We start from the raw sequence: 19144 nt of genomic DNA, 5'->3' as shown, positions 1-19144 counted from the left end.
TGTGGGTTGCTATCAAGGAGAGTGATTAATTATTTTTTTGATTTATTCTTGGATTATAGCCATTTAGTAAGGCTGTTTATATGTTTGACTCCAAAACCTTAAAAGTCAGGCACATCCCACTAGACTGGATGTGAAAGTAATTCCTAATGGACTGTTTGGAATCAATTTGGTTGGATAATGTTAAGATTTTAGGAAAGATAAGGGTACCAGAGATCAGATCCTTTGTCTTAGACAGATCAGATTCAATATGGGATCTAATTGAAAGAAGGCAGCTGGAAAAAGTGACACAGGAAGTGAAGAATATAAGAGATTACATAGAGAAGTCAGAAGAGTCCTCGGAAAGGTTTTATAGTAATAAATGTGAAGAGATAGGGTTCCAGATGAAGAGGCAGTTATAAAAGGTTGTTTTGTTTAGTTTGTGACCTAAGGAACAAGTTTAAGCACAAACTCAATGTCATCAAAGACAGGAATGGAGCAGTACTAACAGAAGAACTGAAAATCAAAAACTGATGGAAACAATACTGCAAGGAACCTCCTTCTCACTTAGACATGAAGTTGAAAGAGCATTTAAACAGCTTTACAGCAATAAGGCCCCAGGTGCTGATGGAATCCCAGCAGAGTTAATTAAGGCTACAGGGGATGGAGGGGGAAAAAATGTTTCACAGATTGATTACAAGGATATGGGAGACAGGATCATGGCCTATGAAGGCCAGTTTTCATACCACTACATAAAAAAGGAGATATGAAAGATTGCAAGAACTATACAACTATTAGTTTAATATTTTATGCAAGCAAGATTTTATCAAAAATCATTCTAAATACAACTGAGGCCAAAGTTGAGGCAGAGATGACACAGGAACAAGCGGGTTTTAGGAACGGTAAGGATACTAGAGATTATCCTTTGCCTTAAACAAATCACAGAAAAATATAAAGAATTTAGACTCCCTATGGTGGTAATGTGTTTCATGGAATAACTCTAAACTTTTTTGACTGTGTTCAGCATGTGATACTGTGGGAAGTAATGAAAATAATGGGTTTTCCTCAACACACTATCAGGCTAATAGGTAACGTACAGGGAGCAAGAAGCATTGGTAAGAACAGGTGCTGGATTAACTGATTAGCTTCAGGATGGAAAGGGAGTTACACAAGGATGTGTACTTTTTCCTCACTTGTTTAGTATCTATCTTGAAGTATATTACTAAATATAGTATCTATCTATTTATGCATTGGGTGTGCTCAACACAGAAATTAGGATAGATGGTAGATTGATCAGTAATGTGAAGTATGCTGAGGATACAGTACTGTAATGATGAGGAAGAACTAAGACAAATTCTTGACAAAGTTAACGAGACAGCAAGAACAGAGGGCTTCAACTCAATCTTAACAAGACAAATATTATGGTTCTCAAAGGAAATACAGATGAGGAAGCTCCTGAGAAACAAGTGTACCTTAATGGAGAAAGAATTGAGGACGTTAACAAGTTCTAGTACCTGGGATCCATTATTAATGTGAAGAATTGCTGTTCAGAAGATGTCAGAAGAAGATTAGGAAGGATTTAAACAACAGTCAGAGACTTGTCTAAAATCTGGAAGGATGGATCTATCTCCACAGGAACAAAGTTGTGGATTTTGGATATTTTCAGAGGCTGTTCAGGATATCATATACTAAAAGGCAGACAAATTGATGGGTGCTAGAAAGAATCAGTAGAACTTTAAGGATCCTTAAGAATACTGACAGATGAAAGTTGAAATTCTTTGGACATAATGAAAGGATGGAAGGAGAATTTCTCAGAACAGTAACAGAAGGTAAAGTTCCTTGATGACGAAGAAGGGGTAAACCAACAATGAGTTGGATCAATGGTGTGTCTAAAATAACTGATCTTCAGGGAGTTTAAAGACTCCAGAAAAGCAGACAATAGAACTAGATGGTGAGGACTGGTGTGGCACATCGCTGAGCATCTGAGTGTGACCATATGGCATCTGTTGATGTCCAATGAACAGACGATGGTTTGTTTGATAGGTCCAAGTTCTTGAATTAGAGATTCTTTGGAAGAACAAATGTTGTGTGACTCTTGCTAATAGAGATTTTATGATGCCATATTTCTTGGATGGATGGTGGGCTAATGTATATTGTGGATATAACAACATGTAAAAGTTGGTTCTCAGTATGGATCCATCTTGCTTACATTGGATGTGTACATCTAGAAAGGAAATATACCTTCTGATGATTCTTTTTCCAGTGTGAACTAATAAGAGTATGTACAGTGTTGATTTTTTATAGAAATAAGTTCTGTTTCTGTGCGACTCCAAACTGAAAAGACATCACCAATGTACTGCAGCCAAATTGTTGGTTTTTGTTCAATAGAAATTCTTTCTTCCAGATGTTCAAGAAAAAAGATGACTCGGTTAGGTGATAGGAGTGAGTCCATTGCAATTCCTTCCTCTTGTTTATATCTTCCCACCTGAAGTAACCAGATGTAACTGCAAATCTGAATAAGTCCCCTAAGTCCAATGGAAATTTTTGGGCTAGAAATTCAATACATTGTCTCTTTGTGAGGTATGTTTGTGAAGAGAAACAATGTCAAAGTTTACCAACGTCTGTATCTGGCAGTTTTATTCATTTTATTGTAAGAATTCTGTGAAAATTTTTTATTGAAGAAGCTGAGTCAATGAGGCGATGGAGAATAGACAGAAGAAATCTTGAGATTTTATACATGGGACTACCCATAGAATCCACCACAATAGGTCTAATTGGATAGTTATTTTTATGTAATTTCAGTGAAAACCATATATTTTAGGAGGGTGTTGTATGGTATGTTCTGAGTCTTTTGATGGTTTCATGATCAACGGATGTTGTTTTATCCAATAACTTGAGTTTTTTGGAGTTGATGTTTGGTAGGATCTGTATTAAGCTGGGAGTATATATTACAATCATGAAGACGTTAACTTCATTTTTTAATCATACGATTTGAAATTGTAGCCAACAGTGGTGTTCCATTGGTCAGTTTTGGTGATAACTAATTGCATTTTAAGGATTTCAAGGTCTTAATTCTGATGGCAGGATATTCAATTCTGATGGTTGTGCATCACATATCACCTTGGCTACTTCAAAATGTATAGGTAAATGTGTGTGAGATTATATTATTAGGTAATTATATTTTCCCATGTTTCTGCATTTTCATAACCTGTCTTTTTATTGCTGATTTTCATAGTAAATTTGTTACAGCAATTATTCAATTTAGTTAAAAAATCCTGCACAGTTCAACTGGATTTATTTAAGAGTACAACGTGGTCTACATACAGTCAAGAGCTGAGTTGAATATATCCAGTTTTGATATTAAGCCTAGTCTCCCATTTTCTTTCATAATGAGATGAACAGATATGATTAACAGTCAAGATAATGTGCACCACTGTCTCACACTTGATATTAAACCATAGTCTTATCTCCTTCAATTTTAATTTCAGATTTACAGCTCAAATATATACTATGAATTACATACTAAATATAATGTGGCATTGTGAACTTTCTCTTGGCACATTGTCATATGCCTTTTCCAGATCTACAAAACAAATACAGATCCTTAATGTTATATTTCCACAGTTTCTCCAGACATATAGACAACCATACATAAAACTCTTAATATTAAAGTGAAAATCTAATAACCTTTATTCGGCTTGAATGCACATTGTTCTTCTACAAGTACCTCTTATTCAATTTTTCTTATCCTCTACTCAAATGTGCATGCATAAATCTTAAATGGGACTCTCTGTAGCAAAATTCCTCCATCCATTCAGTGTTATTTCCTTTTTATAGATAGCCACTATTACAGCTCTAATCAAATCATCTGGAAGACCTTTCACCATGCCTTCTGAACTATGCAATGCCATCACTGTAAAATTCACAGCATTTCTGGTCAAACATCCTCCTAATCTAGATGCCTTCCCACATTCTAATGCTTTCAAACTTGCATTCCTCTTTAATATTTTCTGCTACTATAACTGACTTCTTGTCTCATTTAATGAATCTTTTAAAAATAGTTACTCCAGACATCTAGCATAACTAACTTCAGTTTTCCAGTCATCTTTATTGACATCAATGGCTTTTTAAATAGCCTCCTGAACATTTCGTCACTTTCGTCTTATTTATCATCTGCATTCTTATTAAAGTCTTCCTATGATAAAATAAAAAGTTTCTGAAACTAGATTTCATGTCATTTCTGATTTAGAAGGTACAGATGACAAGATGCCAAACTTGATTGTGTCAAAACATACAGTAAGAGAAGTAAGAAAACATACGCTCTAGAGTACACATCTTCTACATGTGTACTCCAGAGCAAGGTATCCAAGATTATTTATTCCTTTGACCAACCATTTCTCACACACTAGTATAAATTTTAGTGGATGGCATTTGTCTAAAGAAATCCAATAATAATAATAACCCAATTAACCAAATGTCCATTTTTTAAAATAACTAAATAACAGGATTATAAAGGGATCATCAGACATCAATGCAGTAATTTTTATGGGTATAGCAGGCACATACAATACCTGACAATTCTTTTCTATTACTCCAATGGGGGTTACCATTTTAACATGTATTAACATATCTTCAATGTTTCCATAAAGGTTTTTCTTCATTCCTGATGCCCTTGTAGCAACCCATCCTCCTAATGAACTGAATTCATAGGAGTCTGGCTCATGACCTGTACATAAACCATATTCTGCCAACTATAATTAAAAAAAAAAAAAAAATATATATATATATATATATATATATATACACACACACACACACCTATATATTTTCATTCATTCACTCACTTGAGAAAAAAAAAATGGAAAATGCAATAACATTTTCATTTCAATATTCATAAATTCCATTAGTTACAAACTGAAAATTTCATGGTAAGAAAAAATATTATATGTCACTCATTTTGATATCCTTCAATGTTCTTCCCAGAATTTTTACCAGCCGGGTGGAATGAACCATTAGCCGAGCATACAAAAATTTTGAATAGGTTAAGAAAGACCCTTTTTTTTATAACAAATTAAAATAGTAATTTTATTAGAAATTACTTCAAACAAGGATAATATTTTATATAGTAATTATAACAAACAAGACTAGGATTTTTCTTATTTTCTCCTTAAGTAATAAAAAACCTTGTAATACTCACAGCTTAAAATTCTATACTTTAATTATTTTCTTCTTCTTAGAAGCCCAGTTGTCAGCAGTTTCATCTGACTGATGCGATTCCTCATACAGGTTTTTATCCTTTTTAATGCAGAAAAGCTCTTTGACTCATAATCATAGTTTGAGCTGGCATTGAAGTTTTCCGACCGGATGTCCTTCCTGACAAGATCAAGTAGCACAACAACACTGACTGCTGTGCGCACACTTTAAAATAAGATCGAAGATAAGAACTTCTGGATGCCGTGGAATGAAGACAATTAAGTGGTTTCGCTTAAAAGAGGAGAGTGTGAGGAATCGTTTTAGGAAGAGGGTGTTAGAGAGGATTTCAGATGGACTGGAAAGTGTATAGGATTGGTGGAAACATAATTCAAAAGTAATCCTGAGCTGTGCAATTGAGGTGCTTGGTGAGACATCTGGAAAGATTAGAGAGCAGAAGGAGGGTTGGTGGTGGAATAATGATGTACAAGTGGCAGTGACAGCTAAAAGGAAGGCAAAGCAGAAGTGGGATGAGTCAAGAGTGGAAGAGGACAGAGAGGTGTACAAAGAGAGAAAGGAAGAAGCCAAGAGAGTTGTGGCACAGGCGAAGGCCATGGCATATCAAGATCTGTTTGATCAATTAGAAACAAAGGAAGGACAGAGAAAAATTTACCAACTAGCGAAATGTAGACATAAAGCAGCAAAGGACATCTTACATGTGAGGCAGATCAAAGATGCTGAAGGAAGAGTATCATGGAGGGATGTGGACATAAGAAACAGATGGAAAATATACTTTGAGGGACTTTTGAATGAGGAAAATGCAAGGACTCTCAGAGGAGATGGGCAGCCTTCTGAGGGGATGGTGCAGAACATCAGTAGAGTGGAAGTGATGGAGGCCATGAAGAGGATGAAGAATGGAAAATTGGTGGGCTCGACAGAATTCCAGTGGAGGCATGGAAGGCACTAGGGGAAGAGGGAATTGACCTGCTGTGGGACCTGTTCATGAAAGTTTGCCAACAGGAAAATATACCCGAGGAATGGAGGGAGAGTACTCTTGTCCCCATCTACAAGGGTAAAGAGGATGCACAAGACTGTAAAAACTACAGAGGAATAAAAGTTGATGTCCCACACAATGAAGATCCTAGATAGGGTTCTTTCTAGGATCTTCAATTTGGTTTCATTCAAAGGGAACAATTTGGTTTCATGCCTGGTAGATCAACAACAGATGCTATCTTTGGGTTACGGCAGATGATGGAAAAATATCGAGAGAAACAAAGGGAGCTACATCTGGTATTTATTGATCTGGAGAAAGCATACAATAGAGTGCCAAGGCAAGAAGTCTGGAGGTGTCTGAGGGAGAAGAAGGTGATGGAGAAATATGTCAGGTTGGTGGGGGAAATGTACATAAATGTGAAGACAAGTGTTCGGACCTGTTTGGGATAGACAGAAAGTTTTCAAGTAACAGTTGGCTTGCATCAAGGGTCAGCATTAAGTCCATTTCTGTTTAATATTGTGATGGAGGTGGTAACAGAGGAGGTGAGAGAAGATGCGCCTTGGACAATGTTGTATGCAGATGACATCTTGTTGTGTGTAGATTCAAGAGAAGAAGCGGGAACTAAACTGGAAAGATGGAGAAAAGTACTGGAAAAGAGAGGTATGAGACTGAGCAGAAGCAAGACAACATTGTCCAAGGCACATCTTCTCAGTGGGCGGCGGCCAGGAGACAGATCTGGAGCTGGAAGGAAATGTCATTAGGAAGGTGAGAGACTTTAGATACTTAGGTTCAACAGTGGAAGAAGATAGAGGAGCTGAGAAGGAAGTGGGATGTAGGATACAAGCGGGTTGGAGGAATTGGAGGGAGATGGCTGGAGTGTTATGCGATAAGAGGGTACCGATCAATCTGAAAGGCAAAATCAATCTGGCCTCACTACTGTCCTATAAAGGACAGTAGTGAGGCCAGCTATGACATATGCTATAGAAACTGTGGCCCTGAGGAAAAATAACATTAGCAAGATGGAAGTAGCAGAGATGAGAATGCTTAGGTGGATGTGCGGTGTGACCAGAAAGGATCGTCTGAGAAATGACTATGTCAGGGGAACAGTGAAAGTTACGAACTTAGGAGCGAAAATACAGGAGGCAAGGTTGAGATGGTTTGGTCATGTGATGAGGAGGGAGGACGAATATGTGGGAAGAAGGGTCATGCAGATGGATGTGCAAGGAAGGTGGCAGCGTGGGTGGCCACAGAAGAGATGGAGGGAGCTGGTAGAAGAGGACTTGAAGATGAAGAACTTGGATGTGGTGACAGCCCAAGACAGGAAGGTGTGGAGGAGACTCATTACAAACAGTGACCCCACTTAAGTGGGAGAAGCTGCAGAAGAAGAAGAAGAAGAATGCAGAAAAGCTCTTTCATATTCAGTGTGCTCACAGATATGGCCAGTCCAACAGCAGCTAGTTTTGCTAAATTTGGAAAACTCTTTGAGCTCAGATGCTGATGCTAATTTCAGCAGTATTTGTCTTGGATCTAGGTCTTTGTATGACTGTCCATTAATCATTTCTGATGCAACTGCCCATTCTAGTTTAGTACTTTCATAGTTTAAAGCTGCAGGACTTCCATTTCTAGAATAATAATCAAAAAGACTCTCAGAAGCCTCAAGAATCTCGATGAGCATGACTTTCTGCATTGAAAAGTCTTGAAAAGGAGGAAATGACTGGCATATCTGGAAATCTTGCTTCTAGGTATTTAATAACTATGCCTATGTATTTATCATATATTGTAGTCTTAAACGTAATAACAGTAGAATCTGAATAACCAATGTGAAGATCTGACAATTCACCTGAAAGATACTAATGAAGATTATGAAAATGACTGCCATGAGTGTCTTTCAATTCCATAATGGATAGTTTTCTGGCTTCTAAGACTGGCTCTATTTCAGTTAAGTCAACATCTTGCCTTTGCCATGATCTAGACAAGTTAGATAAATTAAAAAAGGCCTATTTTCTTTTAAAAATAAAATATTAAATACTTGACTCATGATCTTTGGACAAAAACCATTATTAAGAAAAATAAACGTAGATTTTCAACACCAATTCAAATTTGCTCAATTTTCACAATTTATTTCATTCAAACATCAAAATTATGTCCCTTTCGTAAACGATCTTCTTTGTAACTGATACATACTGTTGTATTCAAGATCCCAATTTTTGAATTCTTCCGCATACCGATTGGTGTGCATCAAAGTGAATATCCGAAGCACTCGAGACTGGCTTGCAACGCAAAAAATTGAGCTGGTCTCATGAGTATCGAGACTCTCTGGTTAGATTTCTCATCACTAGTAATTAAAAAATGTCTTAAATTATTTTTCCATTCTTGCTCATTATTTAGCCATGTCAATTCACAACATTAATTAGCTGGGCAGTCAGTAAAACCAGCTGGGCAGTTTGCCCAATCAAAAGGTCCCCAGGACCTTTTTAATTGGGCAATAGTCCTTAGAAGGATATCATTCAATAATAATTAAGGGCTTGACTTGATTTAGAAGAAATCAAATACATGATATGCATCATTGACAAATAAAAGTGATCACAAGATCTTGCTTTATTTTGACAAAACTGAAGTTTTGATATTCAACATTTATATACTGTTATCTTTGTATTCATAGTATATTGCTGGGTTTCACTAACCAGATGGCTGTTTTGGGTAAATTTCTGAAAATCTCAATCAATAGAATGTATAATCTCCAATGATAATGAGAGTCAATGGACAGTTTCAGCTTCTATGGTGGAGCTCTATGAAAAACTTTAAATTTTACTCATGAGTGTGAATTCGAAACATTTATATATTCAATTTTTTTTTTTTTTTTTTAGTGGTAATTTCTAACAGCAATGACCAAGTCCATATAGACTGACCTAAAATAGTAGTTTATAAAGCAAACCCACACCTAAGAGGTTGCAAAAGTTATAACACAAAAAGAGTTGCAAGTGTGGACGATAGGGAAAAATAACTCCTTAAGAAGAGCTTAAGAAATAACTCTGTTAAGAAGAGCAGTAAAAGAAATGAAAGAGAAAGATGAGGGATGACAGTGGAAAATTTGGGGGCTAAACTGCATATGAATGCTGACAAGCAGCTATCCATGTTCTTGCATATACACATTTAGAGAAAAGTGGAGGAATTGTTGGAGCCAGTTTGGCAGAACAGTGCCCATGAAAATTTCCATGAAAAACAAGATAGAAAGAGTGCCTATGAGAAAGCAACTGAAGTGAAATTTTGAGAGACAGGGACCATCTATGAAGCGAAGCAGATTATCTTCTTCTGGATAGCATCAAGCAGTTTTAGGATTTTAATGCATTACCCCAAATATGATGCTGACATTCAAAAGATTGCTCAAATTTGTAATTTGAGCAATCTTTTGGAGGCTGAGGATGGTATGGATGTGTATGTACTGGAATAGCCTGGTTGGGAATGATAATCCAAGAAGGGAAAATGGCAATTGACTAAAAATCAGAATATCAAAATTAAAGAGGAGAGAAGTGAAATATGTATTCCAAGAACTAACAAAGATCTCTGTTCACAGAATTGAAATTCATTGGATTATTCTAATTTGGCTAGAGAACAGTGAGATCAGTATTTAAGACAATGTTTATGACAGATTGTGAAACATTTGATTCATTTGAGCACTAATGTTTGTCAAAAAGAAGAATGGAATGAAGTGTACTACTGGCATCAGCAAAACCATGGACAGGATCTCATGTCAGTAAGAGAAGATCATTTGTGCACAGAAAGAGTAAACGAAAGCAAGGAAGCCTAGGGTATACCTGAATGGAAAGAGATATCCGATGCGAGGAAACCATCTGCCATGAAATAAAATTAATGACCAGAGAGAAAACTGAATGCAAATGGAAGACCACAATATGGCTTGATAAGAATGTCTCTATTCCAATCCCAATCAAATACCATGGTAAATTGAAGAGAAATCAGATGAGTTTCCTTAAATTCTTCCATGGCTTCCAAAGTTAGCTATAAGACATGTTGTGAATTGAAAGGGTCGAAAGTCATATTGGTCAGCATTTATTAATTGATGGGCCTCCAGATAGTGATGGAGTAGCTTTCAATGACATTTTCCAAGGTCCCTGACCAGACCAAGGTGAGGATAATGGAATAATACTTTGATGGCTGACTTATATCCCTTTATTAGATGTAGGATGGATATAGTTTGTTTCTGTGCTGGGCATATGACCAACAAATATGACTGCTTGTACAGGGTGTCCCAAAATTCACGCAAGAAGTAATTTTGATAGAAAACACGGGTTTTTAATTAAAAATTGTAATTTCTTATTGATTGATAAAGTATACAGTATAGGGTTATGCATGGAATAGCATATCGGGTAAATGGCCTCCACGGCTTTGCTGGCACATATGCACTCTTTTGTCGAAATTTTCCATGACCGTTTTGCATAAATGTGGCTGAATTTCGTTGATACAGCATTCAATTTCCTCCTTCAAGGCATGGGTGATCGTGGGCTTGTTGGCATAAACCTTAGACTTCAAAAAACCCCAAAGAAAAAAAGTCCAACGGCGTTAAGTCACATGATCTGGGCGGCCAATTCTGATCACCAAAACGGGAAATTACACGACCAGGAAATGACTCATGCAGTAATTGAATTGTTTCTCGGGCTGTATGGCATGTGGCAACGTCTTATTGAAACCACATGTCGTCCACCTCCATATCTTGCAATTTAGGCACAAAAAACTGGATTATCATGTTGCGATAGTGAGCACCATTAACTGTTATTGCCTTACCAGCAACATTGTTGAAGAAGAATGGACTGATGATGATGCCTCCAGCCCAAAATCCGAACCAAACAGTGACACGTTGTGGATGCATTTGTTTCTCAACAAATCACTCATGGATTTTCTGATGCGACAAATGCGACAATTTTGTCGATTAATGAAACCATCAAGATGAAAATGAGCCTCATCGCTGAAGATGATTTTGTTCAAAAAATAAGCATCCACTTGTTGTTGTTCCATAATCCATTCAACGAACTTTCTTCGCTGTGTGTGGTCAGTAGGCTTCAGTTCTTGAGTCAATCGAACTTTGTAAGCATAAAGATGCAAATCTTTCATGAGAATACGCTGTAGAGAGCTTCTCAAAATGCCCAATTCAAGACCACGGTGCCGAATTGATGTTCCTGGACTCTAAGCAACAGTCTCACGAACTGCTTCGATGTTTTCTGTTGAACGACTTGTTGAAAGACGGCCAAAGTGTATAAGATCACGAATTGATCCAGTTTCCTTGAATTTTTTAATTAATCTTTTCACAGTTGATGAAGTTAAATCACTATTCCGACCATATTTTGTACGAAAATTGTGAACTGTAGCTGCCAAACCTTCATTATTTTTAAAATATTGCTCAACAATGAAAATGCATTGTTCTTTCGTGTAGCGCTCCATTTTTAATAACCCTGAACTGTCAGCTGTCACGCTGTCTTTTTTTTCTCATTGGCAACACTTTACCGCACAAATGGCGCTAAATTTAAATCTTGCGTGAATTTTGGGACACCCTTTATAAGCAATACAGAACAGGTGTTAATTCTAGAACAACAATACTAACTAGACCAGGACTATCAGTATCTAAATTATTGAGGATTTTTTGATTACTTTTTTGCAAAAAGATCAGAAGTCATTTGGGAGGTGAAGACCAGTGCCAGCAGGTCAGCCTTTTCTTTTTTGTAATGTCAACATGAACATTTCAGGCTAACGAATTGCAGCCTGTAATATATATCTTTTGTATATTACAATTTTCCATTATAGCAATGAACAGTATACCACATACATATTGCATGGAAGGTAGCCAACCAATCAAACCACTCACTTTAGAATACTAAAACTTCAATTTATCAAAATAAAGCAAAAATTTAATGCTTCGTAATACAAAGACATGTCTATTCAAGAAAAGAATATAAGCATACAGAAGGATCAAAGCAACTAACTCAACATGGACCGTAAGACAAGTGATAATCCTTTTCTAGGTGGTGTGCCAAAACCACCAAAGCAAGATTCATTTTCATCTTGTGCACAAAAATAATTTTAAATTTAATAATAATTAAAGAAACCCAAAATGAAGTTAACAGAATCTAGTGTAATCCCAATGTTATCTACCCCAAAGGCCAATATATTCTTATTCTGTCATGCATACTGTATAAAAAACTCTGGTATCCCAATCCTGGTAATTATTGCTGATATACTTTCATTTTCAACACTAGTCCTGAACCCAGAAATCCGACCAAATCATCATCATCATCATGAACCATGGACTCACTGCCTGTTGATGTCAGATGCCTGCTTCACTATCTTCTTCCACCTTTCTTTGTCCAGTGCACAGTGTCGCAGTTTTTGTACACACCCATTCCACACCAGTTTTTATATCGTCTATCCATTCTCTGTATGGTCTACCTCTTCTGTTTAAACCATTCAAAATACCAAACATAAATGTCTTTATCTTCCGGTTCTCACTCATTCTACAGATGTAGCCAAATAATTGCAACTTCCATTTTATAAGAAATTTGACTTTCATTTGGCTTCTTTTACACACTCCATAGCTTTTTTACTTATATCTGTTATACTTCTTTTAGAGCACATACTGATTACTTGTTAGCAACTTTCAAAATTCTTTCTTCTTTCCCATGACTGTGCATTCCTGTGCAGTCATGAAATTCTGATATTTCTAGCTTTGCATACACCTTCACCACATGCCTCTATAACTGAATCAATCAATTTTTTTCAGTCTGCCAACAGGTCTCCAAGGTTTGAATCTTGCAGGAAAATGCAGTAGAGGAGTGCAAACTGGCTGCATTAACATTTCCCAAACCCCCTATGAATACAGAATTATTACTGAGCCAAGATAATGCTACTGCATCTGGGCAGCCGACACGACCGTTATTAGATCACAGGAAACAGTTGAGAAATATGCTATGTGGTCAGCTCAAAAAAATAATCCACCTTCTAACATTGAATATAAAGCCTCTTCTTAAACCAGGAAAAACCAGTAATTGAGATAGAGTTAGAGTGGATTAAGTGGGATATAATAGGTATTGCCAAAACACACTGGCCAGGACAGGATGTGGTATATTTGAAGAATGGAAACCTATTTTACTCAAGAAGAGGAGATCACATCCACAGAGGAGGGGGGGTCGCAATATTAATCAGTAATCACTTGCAGAACTCCATCTTAACCTTAGAAACACAAAGTCTGAGAATTATAACAATTAGATTAAAAGGAAAAGAAAAAGGAATATTTTTCAAAATCATCCAAATTTATGCTCCAGATCAATTACATGATGATAAAGAATTAGATACTTTCTCTGAGCAACTACAGGACCTTATTGACAAAACAAACAAAAAGGATATCCTAATAGTAATGGGAGACTTCAACGGTGAGGCAAGATTTACATCAGACATGAAAGATGTGATGGACAAATTTGGAGTGGATGAGAGAGAGAGACAAAAGAGGCAAAAGACTGCTAGAATTCTGTAAACAACAATCTACTCATCTCAAACATCAAGAACTGTGAATATTTGCATCAATGAACATAAAATATACATCCGGCACTATCACTATGGCATGTCGGGCCTAGCAGACCATGCTTTGGATACCCCTGCACGCAGAATCAACTGGAAGAAAACTAAAGTACGGCACATAAACTCTTACAAGTCGGAGAGATTATTTTTAGAAGCAACAGAAGCTTTGAAACATACTCCAAATCTCAATAAATATGGCTGCATAAATTTGCCTAAGATCTGGGAGACAGTCATCTTAAGACATAACTAGTACCGGCTTTTTCTCTCTGTTTTTAGGACTTTTTTTTTTTTTAAGTCTTTGTGTAGTAACTGCAATTTTTTATTATTTTTTTATTTTTTACAGATAGAGGGCACTAAATTAGGACTTTAGTCTTTGTGTTGCTGCTACAATTTTGTTAAACTAGTCCATGGATTACATCATGTTGTTGTAGTCTCACATATTGTGACAAACTGTGTTTTTGTGCTCTGAAGATGCTGGTTATAACACCAGCGAAATATCAGCAATAAGTCAATAAATTATTATTTACTTATAATTTTGTGTTCTGATATATACCATCAAAAATAAAACAACATGTACGACGAACACATAAGCCTTTCTACACAATCATGTTTTTCCATAGACCATCTCAGAAATACACATGGACATTTCCAGATGGTATGATTAAAAATAGTACTGATTACATTCTGATCAAAAATAACTGGAAATCCTTAACCGGGCGTTAGTAAGGTCGGGTGTCACAAACCACAAAGATTTTAAATTTAAATTGTTACATTTTCCACCTTACCAGCGCCGGATTAATCCAAATATGAGAACACTCTGATCATGAATTACCAGCTGCAAAAATTAAGCTCGATTTTAAAAATAGCAATTGATGACCCTAAGCACATTATTAACATGACAAAACTGAAACATAACTATACAAACCAACTGCAGAAACATAAAAAACAGTCAAAGAATTAATAAACAGTTAAAGAAAGAATAACCTTTGACAAGGTAGAAAATACATGGAAAATGGGCAGATCACTTATAGTAAATGTTACGGAGAAAAACAGATGGTAAAATTAGAGCAAATAATGAGTAGATAAAAACGGAAATTTTGGAAACTTCAGAAGAAAAGACAGCTGCAAAAAATACTCTGAACAGAGAAAATACAAAGGAAAATAAGCAACATTATAAAAGACTGAAAAGCAAAATAGACAGAATGTGCAGATCTTCTAAAAACACTCGGTTAGAAGAAAAAGCAAAGATGTGTAAAGAAGCCAATAAACAGAATGACAACAAGACTATATATAAAATTATAAAAAAATTAACAAAAACACCCAAAAACAGAACAACTAAAAATGAAAGACGAAAACAATATTAAACTGGAACAATTCAAGATATTTAAAAAAAAACTGTAAAGAATATTACCTTTTCCAGAGAGAGAGAGGACGATTGGAAAACACAAATGAAGAGACAGAAAGAGAAAACACCATTCATGATAAAAGAAGAATTGCACATAGGGGACTCAACCCATCATCTGATGGATAAGAAAGAAGAAATGTCTGTTTATATGAGAGTGATCTGAAATGTTCTCAGCCTTGACCATAGATGGCAACGCTATCAACAAGATTTTTTTTTTTTCTAAGTTAGTACATCTGCCATAAGCAACCATGTGAAATTGCAAGTCATTCTATCAAGTAGCTTGTTTTATACAGCTGGCTGCAGCAAACGTTTTGTCTGTATCCCTTGAAATGGATAAAGCTGAGTATCATAAGGCTATAAAACTCTTTGTAAAAGAAGGTTTAATGCCAAAAGAAATTCATTCTAAGTTCATAAAAGCTTACAGGCACTCTTCTCCTTCATTTTCGACAATTAAGAAATCGGCTGCCGAGTTTAAACATGGCTGTACCAGTCATGAAGGTGATCCACATGAAGGACGTCCAAAAAACTGTAACAACACCAGAAATCATTGATCAAGTGCACGATATGGTACTGGATGACCAGTGAGTCAAAGTGCATGAAATTGCTGAGACAATAGGTATTTCAAAAGAACGTGTAGCATATATTTTGCATGAAGAATTGCAAATGAAAAAGTTTTGCGCAAGATGGGTGCCGCGCTTGCTCACAGCAGATCAAAAACACACTCGCATGAAAATCTCTGACCAGTGCTTGGAGCGTTTTAACAAGAATAAAACTGATTTTCTGCAACAATTTATTACTATGAATGAGACTTGGATTCACCATTACACACCAGAATCCAAACAGCAGTCAAAACAGTGGACAGAAGCAAGTTGTTCAGCACCAAAGAAGACAAAGTTGGTTCCATCAGCAGGTCATGGCATCGGTGTTTTGGGATGCTAAAGACATTTTGTTTATTAATTATCTTGAAAAGGGAAAACAATAACTGAGGAATATTATTCCGATCTTTTAACCAGACTAGACGAAAATATTAGTGAGAAAAGACCCAGTTCGCAGAAGAAACAAATCATCTTTCATCAGGACAATGCAACTACAAAGGTGTTTTGGCAATGGGAAAATTAGGGGATCTGCACCATGAATTGTTGGAAATATGGCCTTTTCCATCCACTTTATTCCCCAGATTTGGCTCACTCTGACCTATCTCAACCAGAGACGTCGTGAGGAATTTTGGCACCTATGGCCAGGAAAGAAAATTGCGCCGTTCTAAAAAAAAAAAAAAAACTTCTCTTCCTCGCTGGTCAGCGTTTTTCTTCAAATAAAGGTGATTGTAGCTGTGGAGGAGTATTTGGCAGATCTTACTGAGAACCACTACAGGGATGGGATAATGGCACTGGAGCATCGCTGGAATAAATGTATTAGTCTTAAGGGAGATCATGTTGAAAAAAAAAAAAAATTTTGAAATTATAAATTTGTTTTTTTCATTGTTAGGCTGAGAACTTTTCAGACTGCCCTTGTATATGTCTAAGTCTTCATTATAACTTATTTTGTGGATCAAATAATTACAAGTACAGGGGTATCTCGCTAATCCGAACTAATAAAAACCTTGCTCGTTCGGATTAGCGAATTTTCCCCAAGAGACAACAAATAACTAGAGTTTAAGACAAAAATAATCAGATTCTAATGGTACATTCGAATCTGATTTAATTCTGTAAATTTAATTCTGTAAATGAATGAAGTAACTGATAGAAAAAAAAAGCTACTGTGTTGTAATGTAAAACTCAAAAAATAATACAGTACATAAGTTTATTTTGGTAAAAAATTTAGTTTGTACGTACCTGTATTGTTGAGGATTCTGATTTAATAAAATTGCATAGTTCTGTACATAACTTAATTTGTGTAAAAAATCACTTTCTTGTACACAACACACAAAAAAAATTCACAAAATAGAACAAAAAAGTTTTTTTATTTCTTTGTAAAAAAGTCACTGATTTTCTTTTGCTTCTTTGAAGCTAAACTTTTTTCGAATGCTTCTCGGAGCTGCATTAGCAATAAAATTTTATGGAATGGCGTATCATTCTGCTTAGCCCATTCTATACATATATTAAAACTGTTAACTGCCTCTTCATGTTTGACTTTTTTTTCTTCAAGATCTTTATCGTCATCATCGTCTTCTAATTCATTCTGCATCGTCATATTTATAATTTCAGCATCTGATTTGATTTCGACTTTCGGTTCTATCTGTAATCCATTTCGTAATATCTGTTTGTGAAATTTCAACATCTGGATTTAAATTTTTTATGCACATTTTGAATTTCAGGTTCGACGGCTTCCCAAGCAAACGTGAACACACGATAAATCAAAATAGGCCTACAGTATAACCATACAATCGACAGTATGAAAAAATATTGTATTGTAATAATAATAAAATATATAATAATAGTTAAAGTAATAATTATTAAAAACAATAACAGTACGCAAAATAATAATAGGTATTAAATAAAACTTTTTTGCTTCAAATCGCAGTTCAGATTACTGGAGGGTTCGGATTAGCGAGATACCACCATATTAACTTGTTTCAACTGGGTTTTTCCTTTGAATGCCAAAAACTGACATGTATTCATTTATTATTAAATTTAATTCGGGCATTTTTTTTTTTTTTCATGTGATGATGCAGAATGGTACAACCAACTTTCTGACACATTAAAATCATCTAAAATATTAAAACAGTCATTACCTGATTTTCTAAATCCTGTCCAATAATGCCAGCTTCAACATGTGCTGTTAAATTAGCTTTGTCAATCCATAAGATGCTGTTCTAAAATCAAAGAATCATAAATATAGTTATTACTAGCATTCCGGTGACTAAATTTACAATTTATTTTATTGATTTTTTTTTATTTTTAAAGAATTGTATTTTATGTATGTTTTAAACAGAAATCTGAAAATTACCTTAAACATTAGTTTTAAGGTAATCTGCAATTACATATGGAAACAAAGAATCAGCAAATGATGTAGTTAAATTATACTCTAAAAAAATTCAAAAAGTGAGCAGCATCAATGCCAGAACCTGTTCAAAAACATCAGAAAAGAACTTGTCATTATTAATACAGTCAATTTGTAATGGATCAATGGAATAACGTACTACAGTGGACAGTGCTGGTAGAAAGAATTTTTTCGAGAACAACAATATGAATATTAACTTTCAGTAAAAATTTTATTATTATAGAAACCTCACTGGAATCTAAAGCCACAATACTGAAGGTGCACACTAACCATTATTCACACAATACTTATATTTCTCCTTAAACTCATTTAATAATAGAGTAATTATGACTGCCTTTGGCAATCTATTCGATCACTGACGTAAAAAATGTGATTAACCACAGTTCCCAGGGGTGACTCCTCCTCCTCTCCTTTCTTCTGCATCTATTCGATAAATCCACTGCAGCAATTTAAGTTTCTATTATATACCCTTGTTTCTGACTCACAGCTAAACTTTGTCCAGAAAAATCTTCAGCTCACTGTCAAAGGAGCACACCACTCACCATTTCAGTCACTTGCCTCTGACTCCTCTCCAAAACTTCACAATGCACAAGAAACCCACACAACCAAATCAGAGCACAGCAGTCTAGCCATTGCTGTATCAAAAACCTTCTAGGGAGGATTAAGAAGCACCTTGTCTCTACTTGTCAGTGAGTTCTTCAACATCTATGCGAGGCTTTGAGCTATTCGGATGACTTTTGCAGTATGTCCTGTAAATTTAATTCTCCATCCACCATCATTCACAAATCATTGGCCTTGTCTTGCAACCCACTTCTACTGATACAATACATAGCTTGTAATCTTTTCATCATTCAAGTGCAAAACTTTAATGATGAAATAGTGCAATTGGTATAACAATAAAATATTGTGCCCTTTGGAAAAGACCAGGATTTGATTCTTGTATTGATATGAGGAATCTTTATATGGCCTTTTTCAATTGAAGGTGAGTTAGCCGATCT

At 35.7% G+C, this 19144-nt stretch overlaps 1 protein-coding gene across 1 annotated transcript in view; it reads right to left on the bottom strand.

Annotated features, from left to right (window-relative positions):
- Agps (alkyldihydroxyacetonephosphate synthase) overlaps window positions 1-19144 on the bottom strand; it is a 608793-nt gene that overhangs the window by 306316 nt on the left and 283333 nt on the right. The window contains exons 9-10 of the mRNA XM_090397415.1: window positions 17878-17958; window positions 4548-4727 (exon numbers count right to left, since the gene is read on the bottom strand). Coding sequence (XP_090253541.1) covers window positions 4548-4727; window positions 17878-17958 — 261 coding nt within the window. The remainder of the gene's footprint in view (window positions 1-4547; window positions 4728-17877; window positions 17959-19144) is intronic.

The sequence above is a fragment of the Typopeltis vanoorti genome, chromosome 9 (assembly GCF_054136105.1).
Source record: "Typopeltis vanoorti isolate ZY-2024b chromosome 9, IOZ_Tvanoo_1.0, whole genome shotgun sequence".
NCBI lineage: Eukaryota > Metazoa > Arthropoda > Arachnida > Uropygi > Thelyphonidae > Typopeltis > Typopeltis vanoorti.
The sequence above is the reverse complement of the archived record's forward strand: the minus strand, read 5'-3'. Positions and strand labels throughout refer to the sequence as shown.